At 65.1% G+C, this 15,786-nt stretch overlaps 3 protein-coding genes across 3 annotated transcripts; 1 reads left to right on the forward strand and 2 right to left on the reverse strand.

Annotated features, from left to right (window-relative positions):
* Positions 1-723: 723 nt before the first annotated feature.
* Positions 724-7,180, reverse strand: PI4K2A (phosphatidylinositol 4-kinase type 2 alpha). The gene is made up of 9 exons (XM_059821147.1): positions 6,776-7,180; positions 3,948-4,148; positions 3,557-3,688; positions 3,319-3,472; positions 2,664-2,725; positions 2,117-2,216; positions 1,721-1,854; positions 1,371-1,430; positions 724-1,234 (listed from the first exon to the last, which is right to left on the reverse strand). Exons 1-9 carry the CDS (start codon positions 7,178-7,180, stop codon positions 1,073-1,075), a joined length of 1,410 nt encoding a protein of 469 aa, XP_059677130.1. The 3' UTR covers positions 724-1,072.
* A 2,318-nt stretch (positions 7,181-9,498) lies between these two features.
* Positions 9,499-10,404, forward strand: MORN4 (MORN repeat containing 4). Its single transcript, XM_059821499.1, has 4 exons — positions 9,499-9,623; positions 9,755-9,869; positions 9,955-10,064; positions 10,222-10,404. Exons 1-4 carry the CDS (start codon positions 9,557-9,559, stop codon positions 10,368-10,370), a joined length of 441 nt encoding a protein of 146 aa, XP_059677482.1. The 5' UTR covers positions 9,499-9,556; the 3' UTR covers positions 10,371-10,404.
* Positions 10,405-11,843: 1,439 nt separating this feature from the next.
* HOGA1 (4-hydroxy-2-oxoglutarate aldolase 1) lies at positions 11,844-15,076 on the reverse strand. Its single transcript, XM_059821523.1, has 7 exons — positions 14,848-15,076; positions 13,601-13,729; positions 13,397-13,524; positions 13,149-13,283; positions 12,883-12,979; positions 12,581-12,714; positions 11,844-11,993 (listed from the first exon to the last, which is right to left on the reverse strand). The coding sequence occupies exons 1-7, from the start codon at positions 15,074-15,076 to the stop codon at positions 11,844-11,846; spliced, it is 1,002 nt and encodes a 333-aa protein (XP_059677506.1).
* Positions 15,077-15,786: the final 710 nt, after the last annotated feature.

The following is a 15,786-nucleotide window of genomic DNA, read 5'->3' on the forward strand; positions in this document are numbered from 1 at the left end:
CTTGCTGCCTCACCCACCCACACCAGGCCTGCAAGATTGTCAGCACCAGGGCAGCCAGGAGCCCATGCTGGCCCCCCCATGCTCCCATCACGCCTCCCACCCATGCAGCAGAAGAGCCCCTCCGGCCCTTCCCTGGCAGCCCCCTGCCCCTCAAGGGGGCCCTAGGCACAGACAAGGCTGGCACCATGCTGGCTGCACAGCAGCCAGGGAGCTTGCTGGGAGCAGGGGCAAAAGCCAAGCAAGAGCAACCGTGGAGACCTGGCAGGAGAGATGGACTGAGGCAGCAGAGGGGGAGAGGGTGCTCACACCCACCCTCAACCCTCTCCAGCTGGAGGGGGGGGCCTCCCATGGAGGGGGGGGGGGTGGCACTCAGCTACAACCCCTCCCAGAACCACCTGCTCTTCACAAGGACAAGCCAGCACCTCTTTCCGCTTAGTGTCTAACTGCACCCAAGCCAGCCCCGTGAGTTGTCCCTCCTGTGTCCCTCCTCGAGCCCCCAGCCAGAGAACAGCCATTCATTGTGGTCCCTGCTGCACCAGCGGGCAGCAGGAACTCCCCCTGAGGAAAGCAGCGTGCACGGGGTTGGGGCAGAGGAGGGACAGTGGAGGAGTACTGCACATCCTCGGGGAAAGGGAAGGGGTAAAACCCGCTACAGGCTTTCCCAGCCTGGCAGCCAGCATGGCGGGGAAGAAAAGGGCCAGTGGCTGGTGTAAAGGGCTGGACGGATCCTGGCCCGGGCAGCCTGCTCATCCCAGCCCCAAGCAGGGGTGCTCAGAACCGCATGCAGGCCAAGGAAGGGAGGCAGGGGCAAGGACCCAGCCACATCACGGCTCCCGACAGATTCCCACACCTCCCCCTGGGCTCTGCCCCAGGCAGGGCACCAAACTCCAAAGGAGCTGGGGAGGGACCATGCCCAACCTGCCTGGCTCCTCCAGTTCAGCTGCAGGTTCCTCCAGCCGCACCTGCTCACTCTACCCAGAAGGTCAAGTCCTGGCCACAGGAGCCGGCAGTGGCCCGATTCCTCTCGCAGTGCTAGTCCGAGGCGGCCAAGCCCTGCCTGTGGCTCCCACAGCTACCACCATGAGAAGAAAGGCTTCCGGCTCTGGAAGCTCTGCGTATAGGACTCGCTGGCGGTGCGCTGGTGGGAACGCGCTGTTTCTACAATCACAGGCGGCATCTGAACCAGGTGCAGGGGGCTCTTCCCATCTTTCAGTGCCTGAGTCAGGTTCAGGATCTGCATGGCACAACAGAGCAATGCCTGAGCTGCCCCACCAGAGCAACAGAGAGCGTCTACCCCAGCACCCTTCCTGCCACACAGGCAAGACGAGGCTCTGCACCTCACCCATCTGCCTTCCCTACACACAGCTTACCTGACCTCTCATGACAGCAATCTGCTTGTGAAACTGTCCCCTGTCAAAGCCAGGGTCTTTCTGCAAGAGAGAAAGCAGAGAACACAGTGGGATCCACCCACTGCCCACACCATGCAAGAGATGCCTATTCCCCAAGCAAGCCTCTCCCCTCCTGTTCCATGAGTCTTCTGCTTCTCCACATACTGAATCTTCAGTTCTTGGCAGAGGGATAACCCTGCTATGCCTCAGCCCAGAAACACTGTCAGGAGCTTGGCCGCCTTTCTGTCCCCTGCAGCCTTCACAGGGAGCTCCCCAACACCACCCCCGCTTTTCTTCCGCCCAAGTCATCCTCACCCACTCCCCCAGCTCACCTTGAAGAGCTCATACAGATCTTCCTCCAGGTCCTTAACAAAGTTGGGGTCTGAGATCTTGGGAAGAATCAGGTCCTTGATCTCCTGTGAAAAGGGGATTTTGGCCTGGGGCAGCCATGCCCAGTAGAATGGATCTGTGGGAGGAAGCAGGAGACATTAGAGTTGGGGAAGGCAAAGGATGGTGCCACATGCCCCTGGGTGCCAGATCACCTGTGTCTGGGACACAGGGTCCAGCATCTGCTTCCTACAGCCTCTGCTGAGGCAGAGCTGCCCAGGAACCCAGAAGGCTTGCAGAGGGACAGCCCTAGCCCTCTCCTCTCCAGCCCTGGAGGAGGATGCCCAAGCACGGAGTTATATGGCTCGCCAGGGTGCCCTAGCACAGCCTGAGGGACTCACATGCTCTCCAGGAGTCCGGGTGTTTCAAGGGAAAGGCCAAACCATTGTCTATAGCAGCCAGCTTGATGATGGGCTCCTTCACCACCACCCAGTCACTGTCCTGGAAGGAAGTGGAGCATGTCACAAGGAGGCCCCCCCCAGCAAGAACAGTCCCTTTCCCATTCCCTGCCGCCCCGCTGCCAGGACCTTTGCCCTAGCTACCACAGAGGCACAACAGCCTCTCACCAGTAGCATGGCCCCTTGCCCATAGGGAAACATTGCTTTGTGTGGGAGGGGGACAAAGCTGCTCCCCACCCCAGGCCTCATCCCAAGGATGCACAGGTCCAGCAACACCAGTTTCCCCCACAGAGCCCAGCTGCATCCTCACAAAGTCCCACTAAGCCCCAGACACTGATGCAGAGGGCAACGAAAGGCCCAGGACACAAGATCAGGCCTCCACATGCTCAGAAACCCAAGCCAGCTGGGAAATCCCCGTCCCGCCTGCCAGGCAGGCAGCTTGCAGGAGCAGAGCCCCCCACAGAGCCCCTGCCAAGGAAGGGCCGCTCACCCGCACGCCTGCGCTGTCCAGGGGACAGTCGTACTTGATGAGCCAGTTGTCATTGCCCCGATCTGCAGGGAGATAAAACCAGCTGTGTCAGCACCAGGGCCTGCCTGCACCATGCCAGGCAGAAGATTACTCCTCCTCTGACCCAGAAGTGAGACAGACCAGTTTTAGGCCCAAACTCTACCCCAGAGCCCTCGAGCTTGCTGCAGGCCTGGGAAGCCGCATCAACCCCCACACAACCAGCCCTGGAGAGGTCCACATATCTCCGGCTCACAAGAGAAAGGTCAGCCTGCAAGCCCCAGAGTGCTACTCCAACCCTCCAGCCTGGCAGAACTCTGAAGCCCAGCGTGAGATGGGATATAGGGGCACAGTCAGGTGCTGGATCTCTGGATGTCTCTGGATCCTCGCAGCTGGCAAATTTTCAACCCAGCACCATGGTGGATCCAAATCTCCCATAACGCAGGCCAGCAGCCAGAGCATGGCCATGGTGGTGGGCAGCCACAGCAGCTGCACTCTACCCAGAGGCAGCTGCCAGCAACCAAGTGGTGTTGAGGGGAGTTTTGGGTGCTGGAAAAGATGCCAAGCCCCTGCCCCCCTCTCCTTAGCTGGCAGGATGTAAAGGAGCAGGTGGCATCCCACGCCAGGCAGCCAGCCCTACCTGTGTTCCTGATGATGTAGTCCAGCACCACCAGGCGCTCAAACTGCAGCAGCAGCTGCCGGTTGGTGTTCTCCGGGAGCGGCTCAGCTTCAAAGCGCCGCAGCCAGTAGTCAGCATCCTTGTAGCCTTCCACAAAGAGCTGGAAGGAGCCCACCTGAAGCAAGAAGAGGCTGCGTTACAGGAGGCCGCAGAGGATGGAGAAGCGGTGACAGGCGGGCACGGACGCCGGCAGCCCTACCTTGGGCGGCAGACCAATGCGGTTGAAGCGCTGGCCGACTTTCGGCACTTTCTCCAGGGCCAGCCTCTTTCCTCGGGACTTCACCCTGTCGATGGCACTGTAGTTAAAGGTCTCACTGGCCAGATACACCACCTGGGGAGACAGGAGCACAGACGTCAGCAGGGGCACCTGGCAGTTGTCACAGGACTAGCTGATAAAACCAAGACACAGCATTTTGCACGGCTTTGCCCAGCACAAGGATCCCCACGGCTTGAGCAGGAGCAGTCCCAGTCCAGAGCTCTCGACACAACATTTCCGAGGTCAGTAGTGCCACAAGACAAGGTGCAAGCAGAGCTGTGCAGAAGCACACGAAAGCCTCCCTGGGACGAGATCCCAGCAGCTGTTCCCTCACCTTAGTGCGGGGAACAATGTTGAGTTCCAGTTTCTGGTCCACCAGGCTGGCACCCGCCTCTGACAGATAGCCCTGGTTGAGGACGAGGCAGTCTCTCCCAAAGCAGCATGGGCAGCACAACTTCTGCAGCCACTTGGTCCACTTGGGGTTCAGCTGCCCATACGGCTCCTCGTTCTTGGGCTTGAAGACACCAATGATTTTCTGTGAGAGGGAGAGAGGAGGGCTGACTCAAGGCAGTTGGCAGAGTCGAGGCACTCACCTCTGAGCCAGTCCATGGTGGGGACACACTCAGGAACAGGCCCAAAACAGTCCCTCATCGGGGCAATAACCAGCCCCTACATTCAGGCAGAGCCCCGCAGCTTCTGGGAAGGAAGCAGGCAGGGGCTGGGAGGGACCCTTCCCCAGCCAGCACCCCTTCCCATGAGAGGGGGGCGCTGCCCAAAGACCTTTGTACCCAGCTCATGCACCTGGAAACCACTCTCCTTGTCCCAAAAGACGGCAGCAATGATGCTGTCCCCTGGTAAACATCCTAGCCCCATCCCAGCGACCTTTGGATGGCTGGGGAGAGCTACTGCTCGCAGTTCCTCGTTACCTCCAACGGAGCTGATCCCAAACTGATTAGGGGAAAGGGGTCAAAGCAGCCAAGGGGCTGGAGGACGTCCAAGGAGCTCAGGGCTCTGTGCTGGAGGGCCCAGCTGGGGATGGCAGAGGGGCTGGCTCTCTGGGTACACTGTGGGCAAGAGGGCACAGGCAGCTCTGAACTGGCCACCAGCTGGTACCAGCAGCACCCCCAGCCCCTCAATCCAGCCCTGCAGACATCAACCCCACAGCAAGGACAGCAGCACAGGTATCCACTGCTGCAGAGAGCACAGAGACCTCGCTGCTGGGCACTGCGCCATCACCAAGCCAGCGTTGCCAGGCCCCACAGCTGAGACAAGGGCCAGGGCAAGAGCAAGGCCACCTGCCCCCACAGGCCAGGCACCCCTGGGGGGGGTGCAGCAGCTCTGGGCAGGCAGCCCCAGCTCCAGGATGACTCAGCAGCACATGCGAGCAGCCCTCCTCCCCATGGCAGGCACCAGCCTTAGCATGAGTGGGTGGCACTTCCCCAAGCTGAGCTCCTGCCACAATGTGGAAGCAGGATGTGTCCCAGCACCTCAGCAAGAAACTCCAGTGCAATCCCAGTTCGCCAGGGACCAGAAGCCAACCCAGGGCAGGTGGAAGCAAGGTTTTGTCCACCGGGAAGAGGGAGAAGGATTTGAGGGAACAAGAGCACTTCAGCCATCCCCAGATCACACAGAGGAGCCACTTCTCCTGGTCAGGCAGGAAGGAAATCCCCTCATCAGCCCCACGTGAAGGCACATGACTGCCAACATGTCCTTGGATTTGAGCCTGCAAGAGGCTTGTCAGGAGCTCTGGCAGCGTGAAGCCCTGTGCTCCGTGGAGCCAGTCCAGTACAGCAAGGCCCAGCTGGGCAGGGAAAGTGCAGGAGTGGAGGCCAGAGGCCTGGCACTACAGTGTCCCCTTCCAGACAGACCTGTGCCAGGAACAGTGCTGGCAGCAAAAACAGGTCTGCCTGGCACCAGCAGCAGGGCAGAGGGAGCCAGGCCAGCCCAGAGGCACAGCCAGCAGCTGGGGTAACTGCAGCTACCAGGGCTGGGGAAGCACATCCCAGCTGGGACAGCTTGTGCCCCCACAGCCCAGAGGGAAGCAGACACAAGAGAAAAGTTCTTCCCCGATGCCCTCACCCCCTGCCCACAACAGCAGCGTGTTGCACTCTCTCCTGTGCCAGCAGCGGGGAGGTTTTGGTGACCCTGGGCAGCAAGCCACAGAAACCAGACACACACCATGTTCACTGACAGCAGGGCAGCCGAGGGACCTGCCAAGTGACATGGCCAGGAGTACACAGACTTTGGCTCATCGCACACATCCTCCACCAGCCCTCACCGAGCTCTCGTCTCCTACTGCCAGGCCGCCTCCACCCTGCCACCCCCAGGCAGCTCTTCCAGCCCCCACCCCAGTGACCCCACATCTCATACTGGGCAACGGGAGGGAGCAGGAGGGTGGCACGGCTGCATCAGGAGGAAGTGCCTATTGCCCCACAGCCCTCCAGCTCAGCTGGGACCCGTCTGCCACAGCTCCCAGGAGCCAGGCTCCACCCGGGGCAGGAAAGTAGGGCACGCCAGAGACCAGCAAGCCTAGTCCTGCTGCCCAGGAAGCATCCCAGCACACAGAGCAAGGGAGTCACGGGAAGCATCAACAGCTCAAGTAATTAGGCTGGGTGCTGCAGGTCACAAGACGAGCTGCCCTATGCTGTGTGCGCATCCACTCAGCGGCATGGAGACGGCTGCCACACAGCCAACCAGATCTACAGGGGACCAGCTATATGTCGAGGACTTCGCCTAGATTGTATCAGCCGCGCAGCCACAGAGGAGACATCTCGCTCCAGTCTCACAGGCCAAAGACCAGCTCAGCTCTCAGAGTCATAGCCCTAGGGCTGGAGTCACCATGGTCAGGAGATACTGACCGTGGTCAGGAGATGCACAGGCCTGGTGGAGAGAGTGATCCTTCCTCTCCGGGCAGGAGAGCCACAGAAGAGGCTGAAGCAGCACTTGGACACAGCTGCCCCCCACTCTTGCTGCTGGTCCCACTGCACTTCTCCCCGGAAAGCCCAGGGCGGCTCCAGCTGCTCCTACCAGCCCTGCAAGAGGCCGGTCACCCCCGGGCCAGCGCCCTCCTCCCGGCCAGCGCCGCTCAGCTCGCAGGCCTCGGGGGCCGCGGGGAGCGGCCGGCCACCCCCAGGGCAGCACACGGGGCCGGGGCCGGCTCACCCCCTGCGGGTCCTTGACGAAGTAGCTGCCGCTGGAGCCCTGCGAGATGCGCTCGGGGAAGATGCCGCGCTCGCTGGCCCGCTCGGCCCGCCGCACCACCTCAGCGAACTCGGGGTCCTCGGGGAAGTCGTTACGCTCCCGCTGCGCCGCCGCCGCTGCCGCCTGCGCCTGGGCCTGCGCCGCCGCCTGGGCCTGGGCCTGGGCCTGGGCCTGCGCCGCCGCCGGGCCCCGCGCCCCGCGCTCCAGCAGCGGCTGCCGCTCGCGGTCGCGGCCTCCGGGGGAACCAGGAGGGGAGGGCGGCGGGGGGGGGGCGGCGGGCGGGAGGGCGCGCACGGCGCCCCCCGGCAGCCCGTAGTCGGGGGCCTGCGCCCGCTCCGGCGACACCAGCGGGCTCGTCTCGTCCATCGCGCCCGCCCGGCCCCGCCGCACCGCCCGCGCCCGCCGCTTCCGCTCGCGTCACCGCGCCGCCACGCCCCATTGGCTGCTCCGCCCCCCCGCCCCGCCCCGGCGTGGCCGTGGGAACCGCACCCGCCGCGGCGACGGCTGCGGCCGTGGTGCCGGATGAGGCGGGCCTGGAGGCCCCCACGCCTCGCACCTCTTGTCCGTGGGGGCCGTAGGGGTTTCGCTGGCCCCACGCCCCCGCCGTGGGGGCTGGCGCCAGTGCCCCACACAAAGGTGGCCGCTGGGGAGTGGCAGCGCCCCCCCGCTCCCCTTCGGAAACATGGCGGCGGGGAGGGGGCGCTGCCCCTCTGCCGACACGCCCGCGGAGGAGAATGCCTTGCCCCACACAAAGATGGCGGCTGGCAGGGGAGTGCTGCGAAGCTGGCCAATGAGCAGCCGCGTTGCTAGCGGTTGCCGTGGAGACAGCCAACGGCAGGCGGGGATGGACGCTGGCGGCGTGGCACCGCCCGGCGGGGCGGGGGGTTGGCAGGGGAGGTGGCCGTGCCACCGCCCCTCGGCGGGACCCCCGTGGGGAGCGGTGCGGGCGGCGAGCGCGGAGCCAGGTGAGCGCGGGCCGCGGGTCCCTGCGCCGCCCGGCCCGCCCGCACCGCCCCTGAGCAGGCACGGGGCCTGCGGGCATCGCCACGGGTGCTCCGGTGGGGCGTGCGTGCACCACCCCTGGGTGCATGGACCCGGTGGGGCGTGCGTGCATCAGCCGTGGGTGCATCATTTGTGGGTGCATGGACACCGCGGGGCCTGCATGCATCAGCCGTGGGTGCTTGGACACAGCGGGGCGTGCATGCATCAGGTGCAATCACCACCTCTGGGCACACTGCCCAGGCGGGGTGTGCATGTGTCCCCCGTGGGTGCATGGCACAGGCAGGATGTGCATGTGTCCCCCGTGGGTGCATGGCACAGGCAGGGTGTGCATGCATTGCCCAGGGCTGCGTGGCCTGGCGGGGTCATGCACCCCTCGCCCCTGTGCATGGCTCCAGCCCATGGGTGCATGGCCTGGGCAGGTCATGGGCTCAGAGTCGAGGTGTGCACGGCATTGTCCCTGCTTGCTGTGGCACTGTGGGTGCCAGTGGGGAGACATCCAGCTGCTGGGCAGGCTGGGTTGCTCACGGGGCAAATGCTGCCCATTCCCAGATGAAGTGGCACATCCAGGCACAGGCCGTGCTGGCGTCGGGAGCCCTCCCCTGCAGCAAGCACTAATGGCCCCACGGCAGCACCCTCTACTCCTGACACCGCCAGAGGCATCCCCAGAGGTGCTGGGCAGGCTGCAGCCTGGGGAGCCAGTGCTGAGGTGCTGGTCTCTGCCATCAGCAGAGAGCACTGTTCAGTCACTGCTCAGCTTGGCTGGGGGCCTTTTCTCCTCTGGACACAAAGCCCTTGCAAGCTCCATGCAATGCTCCCAGGCATTGCACGTCTGCTCAGTTAGCATGGCTCAGCACCCATCTCTCCAGGGATGCACAGCCCAGCGCAAGCAGGGATATCCCCTTTGGAAGCTGGGAGCCCCTTCCCATCACAGGCACCACCTGAGCTGCACTGGGAGCCACCCGAGAGGCAGCACCTAGCCTGCCTGCATGGCCAGCTCCATGCTGGTGCCTTCCCCGGATGCTGGGGAGAGCTGTGCTGTGTAGCAGCGGCTCTGGGGGTGTGCAGAGCTCTGGGAGCTGCTTGCTGTCAGCAGGCAGGTTTATAAACCCTTGGTAGCTGAGCAAGGCCCTGGAGCCCCAGGGTACTCTCTCCAATGTCCCTCTTAGGAGGAGCTCCATCCCTGGGGTGTGAGCCAGGTCTGCCCGTCCTCTATGCTGGAGCTGGAAACCCCACAGGCTCCCTGCTTCCTCCCCTGAAGAGCTGGCACTGAGCACAACCCAGCAAGCATCTCCTCTCCAAATGCCTGTTTCTTCCTGGGGCTGCCCCAGCAGAGGCGGGGGTGGCCCCTGGCCTGAGCCTGCTACGGTGCAGAACCCCCTCGGGTCCCGCTGGGGAGTGGTGACAGAGGCAGCCAGCTCCTGCCATGCTCCTTTTCCTGCGGCTCATTCACATTTCATGGGGCTGTGACCCCCGTGGGCTCACATCGCCCCGAGCCCTGCAGCGAGGCGGGCAGCAATCCGAACCAGGCAGCTGGGGTTTCAGAGGCAGAGCAGGGCGGAGGAGCTCTTTGGGTCACCTCCTCATCTGCGGCATGCCCCAGCCCTTGGGAAGATGCATGCCTCTCTGTGAGCTGAGGGGACATGGGGGCTCTGGGTGAGCCGTGCTGTTTCCCCCACCCAGCATCCACCCTCTGCACGTCTACCTGCCAGCTCTTGCCCTGCACTGCCGGAGGCTGTCACCATGACCCTCACCAAAGGCTCCTTCACCTACTCCAATGGGGAGGAGTACCGCGGCGAGTGGAAGGAAGGTGAGACGGGCCAGGAGGGGATGGTGCTGCCTGCACCGGGGCCAAGCAGCCCCCGTGTCCCTACCTAGCACCACACTGGGGCAGGTCCTGCCTCTGTCTGTCCAGCGCTGCCTGTTTCTGCCCTCGCCTAGGTCGCAGGCACGGCGTCGGGCAGCTGACATTTGCCGATGGCACCGCTTACGTGGGGCACTTCGAGAATGGGCTCTTCCACGGCTGTGGCGTGCTCACCTTCCCCGACGGCTCCAGGTGAGCATGGCACCCCCATGTACACCCCCCTGGGCATCCCTGCCTGCTGCAGGGAGCTGCTGCCTCAGGAGCTCCTCCCGCGCAGGTATGAGGGGGAGTTTGTGCAGGGCAAGTTCAACGGTGTTGGCGTCTTCACCCGCTGTGACAACATGACCTTTGAGGGCGAGTTCAAAGGCGGGCGCGTGTACGGCTTCGGTGAGTGCCCGGCAGCACGGTGCGGGCAGCTGCAGCCCCACGGGGCCCCAGCTCAGCATGGCCCCGTCTGGCGTCTCCTGCTCCGTCCCTCCAGCCCTAGCCCTGGTGCGTGCTGCTTCCTGCCCCATCACTCCCAGCCCTTCCCTCCCCTCCCCAGGTCTCCTGACCTTCCCCGACGGCTCCCATGGGGTGCCCCGCAATGAGGGCTTCTTTGAGAACAACAAGCTGCTGCGGCGGGAGAAGTGCCCAGCCGTCATCCAGAGGGCCCAGGGCGCATCCAAGTCTGCCCACAACCTGATGGCGTGACGGTGCCCGGTGCCCCCCTCCCACCGCGGTGGGGATCCCCCCACCGGGCACTGGCTGGCCCCACCGTCCCCAGAGCAGGGATGCAGCACTGCTGGGTGGCCCCGCCTGCGCTCCGCTCACCGGCCACCCAGCCTTGCCGGGGCCGGGGGTCCGCACCAAGCCCCCTTGCTGAACCCCTGCCAGTGGCCTCCGCTCTCCACCCAAGTGCCCCGGGGCAGCCATGGTGCCTTCTCTCTCTGGCTGTAGCCCTGGCACCTGCCGGAGCAGCCGGGGCCCAGCCTGTCTGCCCCCTTGGGAAGACTGTGGACCACTGGAGCTGCCAGCCCGCTGCTGGGGACAGAGCAGAGGTGTACGCACTGGGGCTGGGCCCTGATCCCACTGCCAGGGTGCCTTGGCTGTGGGCTGCTGGCTGGACCACGTGCCTGCAGAGGGGCAGCTCCTGGCCCGCTTCGCTACCCTGATCCCGAGGCAGGGTGGGCACCCCGGGCACTCTGTGGCCTGTGCCCTCAGCTCTGGGACTGGCCATCTCCCCGCACCCCCTGGGCAGGGTGACACGGTGCCCCCGAAGGACGCAGCCTGCTCTCGGGACCAGCCGATGGGCTGTGTCCCCCTCATCCCTGTGTCAGTCCAGCCCACCCGCTGCCTTGGGGACATCTGCAGCAGCATCCCCACCAAGGAGGACCGGGGGACCCCCAGCCTGGCCCATGTCTGCTGCATGCTGGGGGAGGGCAGGAGCGATGGTGAGCAAGGAGCAAGGTTGGTGGAGCCCAGGACAAGGGGTACGAGCATGGCTGCGGGTGGTGCCAGGGCTGGAGCAGGGGGCCTGGGCAGGGTGGGCAGGGATAGGGGCACGGCGAGGGGGCAGGGAGGGTGAGCAGGGGGCTCACAGCTCCCCGTCTTGCCCCCTGCACGCATCCTTCATCTGCCCCCTGCGTGCTCGCCTTCAGCCCCGGTGCGGTCTGGCTGGCCGCGGCACGGGGGTCCCAGCAGCCCTCGCAGCCCAGCGGTGGGCTGCAGGGGCTGTGCCCTCCCTGCCGGTCTCTGCCCACACCGGTCCCGTGCCTTGCCGTGACCCTGCCTTGTGCTGCCGCCTGCACAGGCCTCAGCTAAGTAAACCATGTTGCCAAACGCCCCGGCTGCGTCCTTTTTGCGGGAAGCAGGGAGCGGGCGGGGGGCTGCTTGCACAGGCAGGACTGCAGAGACAGGGAGGGGGCAGCAGGTTTATTCCTGGCTCACTATGCGGGGATCCATCACTTCCCAGGTGGGTACAGTGGGACCCTGGGGGTTGGCAGGGATGCAAGGGTGGCCAGGGGGGGTTGGGTGTCCCCCCTACCCACTCTGCCCAGAGCAGCCCTGTCCAGCAGGAAGGAGTGAGATGGGTGGCCACATCCCAGTGTCCCCACCACGTCCCCAGCTCCCAGGGTCCCTGGCTCCCGTGCCTTCTTGATGAGGGAAGGGGCGGGGAGGCACCCCTCACAACCAGCCATTGGTGCTGAAGGTGCCCCTCAGCTCCTCAACCTGGGGGGGGCTCAGCGGAGTGAGAGGTGCACGGCAGGGACCCCCATAGTAGCCAAACCACTCCATGGCCTTCTTCAGCCCTGGGATCCCGAACCGCCGGGTGACCTGCAGGAGGGAGCGCATGGGGGCTTGCTGGTTCCCGTGGGACAGGGCGGCACGCTCCGTGGGCCCTGTTTCTGCCAGCCCCGCTCCTTGCTTGCCATCACTCCTGCCTTCTCCCATGTGGGGCTGCAAGGCTGGGCAGGGTGCTAGGTGGCTGCAGCCCCCCCATGAAGTGCCCACTGTGGGGTGGGGGGACGGAGCACGGCTGTGGAGGGGAGCATCCCTGTGGCACGGCAGGCTCTGTGGCAAGGACAGGCCACCCCACAATGGGGTGGGGGGGTCCAGGGAGGAGCAGCTCTTCCCCCCATCACTGCCTATAAATAGCCAGCAAGGCTCCCTCGGGGGGTCAGGCAGGTGCCTGCTGCCAGCGGACACGCTGTTCTTGGCACGTCAGGGCTGGCATTTCGCACCCTGCCACCTCCAGCCCAGCTCAGCTTGCCAGCCAGGTGCTGTGCCATCCTGTCCACCCTGGACCACCGCTCCACCCCCCACAGCCCCAGGGACCTCCATCCTTCACCACCTCCCAGCTCTGCCATGGCCCAGCACAGCACCCCCACCCCTCAGCATCCTGGGGGGTGCTGCCCGCTCACCGCTGTGTTGGGCTCGATGAGCCGGTGCTGCAGGTCACGGGCCTCCTGCCAGCGGCCCTCGCGGCACAGGCGGTCCAGCTGGCACAGCGGGGCCCCCAGGACGTTGGCGAGGGCGCAGACTCCCCCAGAGGCACCTGGGGACACCAGGGCACATCAGCAGCCAGCTTGGCACACCATGCCCAGCCAGCACCTCCTGGGCATCGCCGTCCCTCGCCTGTCTCCCCCACCTAGCTGCCAGTCCCCCCCAGTGCCCCCAGGGCAGCACCCCGTGCCCCTGGCTGAGAGGGAGCAGCAGCACCTACCCAGGGCATAGCTTGCCAGCAGGAAGCCAGCTGATCCCGCCAGCACCTGGAAATCCTCCTGCCGTGTCTTGTGGACCATCAGCCCCATGCGGGTAATCTGGGGAGAGACACGCTGTGCCCTGGGGCGGGCATCACCCCGTCTCCCCCGTGAGGCTCATGTAGCATCCCCAGGGCCCAGGGAAGGGCTGCAAGTCCCAGCTCCCCATTCCCAGCTCAGGGCCAGGTTTGGTGGCAGCCAGCCACGGGGAAAGCCTTGCCCCACTCACATCCCCACCGCTGTCCTTGATCCCGATGATGTTGGGGTGCTGAGCCAGGGCAAGGACAGCCTCCAGGGGCAGGTCCAGGCCAGTGTTGGCGGGGACGCTGTAGAGCACCACAGGGATGGGGGATGCGTCGGCGACCTGCAGGCAGCCGGGCAGAGGTCAGCAGCTGGGGCGGGTTGGAGACATGCGGGACGCGCTCCCCATCCTGCTGTCCCAGCTGGGGCTGCCGGTGCCCACCGGCTATGGCTCACCTCCGTGTAGTGCTGGACCAGGGCAGCGCTGGTCATGGCCCCCCGGTAGTAGCAGGGCGTCACAACCAGCGCCACATCAGCCCCCACCTCTGCCATGCTGACCGTCAGCTCAATGGTGGCCTGGGTGGCTGGGGAGGAGGCAGAGGGGTGAGGTATTCCCTGGGGGGGACACATGGCTCCCGCACTGCCCAAACAGGCACTCACATTCACAGCCCGAGCCAGCCAGCAGCAGGCGGTCCCTGGGCAGAGCCCGGCGCACGCAGCTCACCAGCTCCAGCCGCTCGCGGGGTGCCAGGTAGGGGTACTCCCCATTGGAGCCCAGCACCACCAGCCCTGAAATGCAAGCGTGGGGAAGGCAGGGCTTGGGCACAAGAGCAGGGTGCCCACGGGGAGGCCGTTCCTGCCCTCTCCACACCCCTCTCTCAGGTGGGCACCAGGCACCCAGCGCAGCCCGATGCCCGGATCCGTCAGCTCCCTTGGGCCGGGAGGCTCTCGCAGGTGCCCCGCAAAGCACTGGGCTCCCCCACAAAGGGCACATGTGGGTATGTGCCCCTCAGATGGCAGTGCCCACCTGCACTGCACTGAGCACTGGCGGTGCCATCCCTTACCCAGGCACCCTCGTGTGTGCCATGCATGCACCCTGTGGGCTGAACACAGCACGTGCATACCTCCATCCCCAGAAACCGTCCCACACAGCATCGCTAGCGAAGCATTTATTGGTGCACGCAGCCAGGCTGTGCCGCCCTCTCCCCAGCTGGGGCACACAAACCCCTTCCTTGGACGCTGCCAGCACCATGGGCACAGGCAGGCCAGCTCCAGCCCAGCACTGCCAGGCTCTGCCGCAGCATCCAGGGCTCCAGGATGCCAGGAGGGTTGGGTGTCTCCATCATCCTCTCTCCCTTCCTTGCCCCTGGGCACCCAGACAGGGCTCTGTAGCCCACGGTGTGCCCTCTTCTCTCCCCATGGCCACAGCCCTGCACTCACAGCCTGGTCAGAAGAGTGGAGACCCCAGGGCACATCCCTGTGACCCCCAGCCTCTTCCTGTGGTCCCTCTCTTCTCCCATCCATTCATCCTGGGCAATCAACAGACACGCATCCCGTGGCGCTGAGTCTGAGTGTGCGCAAGTGTGCGGAGAGTAGGTGCAAGCCTGCAGCTATGTGTGGATAGTGTGTGCAAGCCTGCACGCATGTGGGGTGTGCATGCAAGCATGCACCAGAGTGTGGCAGAGGTGTGCAAGGACACACGCATGTGCCTGGGCTGCCTGGACGCTTGCTGTGCAAAGGGCCCCAGGTGGGTCACCCGAGGGGTTGCCAGCCCCAGAGCAAAGTCCGCCTGGAGGCTGAGCACCCTTGGGAAGCCAGCAGGTTGCCTGCGTGCTGCCGCACAGCCCCCGCGGTGGGCAGGGGTCTGGCAGGAGCCTGCACGGAGAGGGACAGCAGCTAGCACTTACCTCGGAAGGGGATGCTGGTGTAGCGGCACAGGTTCCCCTCTAGCTGGGCATAGTCCACCTCCCGAGTGGGTGAGAAGGGGGTGGCGAGGGGCGGGAAGATGCCCCTGAGGTCAAGCGTGTGCCCCAGTCCCGAGGGGGCACTGAGACCCCGGCACTGCCCGGGGGCTGCCTGGCGCAGAGCTGCCAGGGCAGGCCGGAGGGGCGAAGCAAGGCGGGTGCTGAACGCCATGGTGGATGGGTGCTGCTGCCAGCAGTGCTGCCTGCCCCGCCGAGGGGCTGTTAATGTTTGACGGGGCACGTGAGGGATCCGCAGCCTGGCTGGGCGGATGACATTGGGGGTGGTACCGGGTGAGCTCAGGATGCTCTCCTCCCCTCCAGGAGCCGGCTACAGGAGCTCAGCACCCCTCTGGGTGAGCCCCGGCCTCCCCAGCTGCACTTTCCTTTCTGCTTGACAGCACTGGCAGCCATCCCTCTGCCACCTATGGGGCCAGGCTGCAGGGCCAGGGAGTGACCAGGCGTTGCGGTGAGTCCTGGGGCTGTCGGCAGGGTTCGCCTGCTCTGGGTGTTGGTGTAGGGTCTCCTGTAAACAGGCAAGCGGGAACGTTTCTGGGTAGGGAGCAATGAGCGCTGCGCTCAGCAGAAGTGACCCAGCCTGCAAAGGGGCCACCGTGTCCCGCCAGGGATGGCTCCAGCAGGGAAGGCAGAACAAGCAGCCTTCCAGCCCTGCAGAGTGGCTGCCTGGCAGGGGTACAACTGCTGCTCTTCAGCGCAACCCCAGGCTCCAGCACAGCGTGGACCTAGGTTGAGCTGCCCTCGATGTAGTTTTCCTCCCTGAGCTTGCCCAGGTGGGACTTCGAAGCACTTCGAGCAACCAGGGTATACCACAGCAAGCAGTCCCGCCCTTGAACCACTCGTGTCCTGGCTCCATGGTGTCACGGA

Source organism: Gavia stellata, chromosome 9 (assembly GCF_030936135.1).
Source record: "Gavia stellata isolate bGavSte3 chromosome 9, bGavSte3.hap2, whole genome shotgun sequence".
Taxonomy (NCBI): domain Eukaryota; kingdom Metazoa; phylum Chordata; class Aves; order Gaviiformes; family Gaviidae; genus Gavia; species Gavia stellata.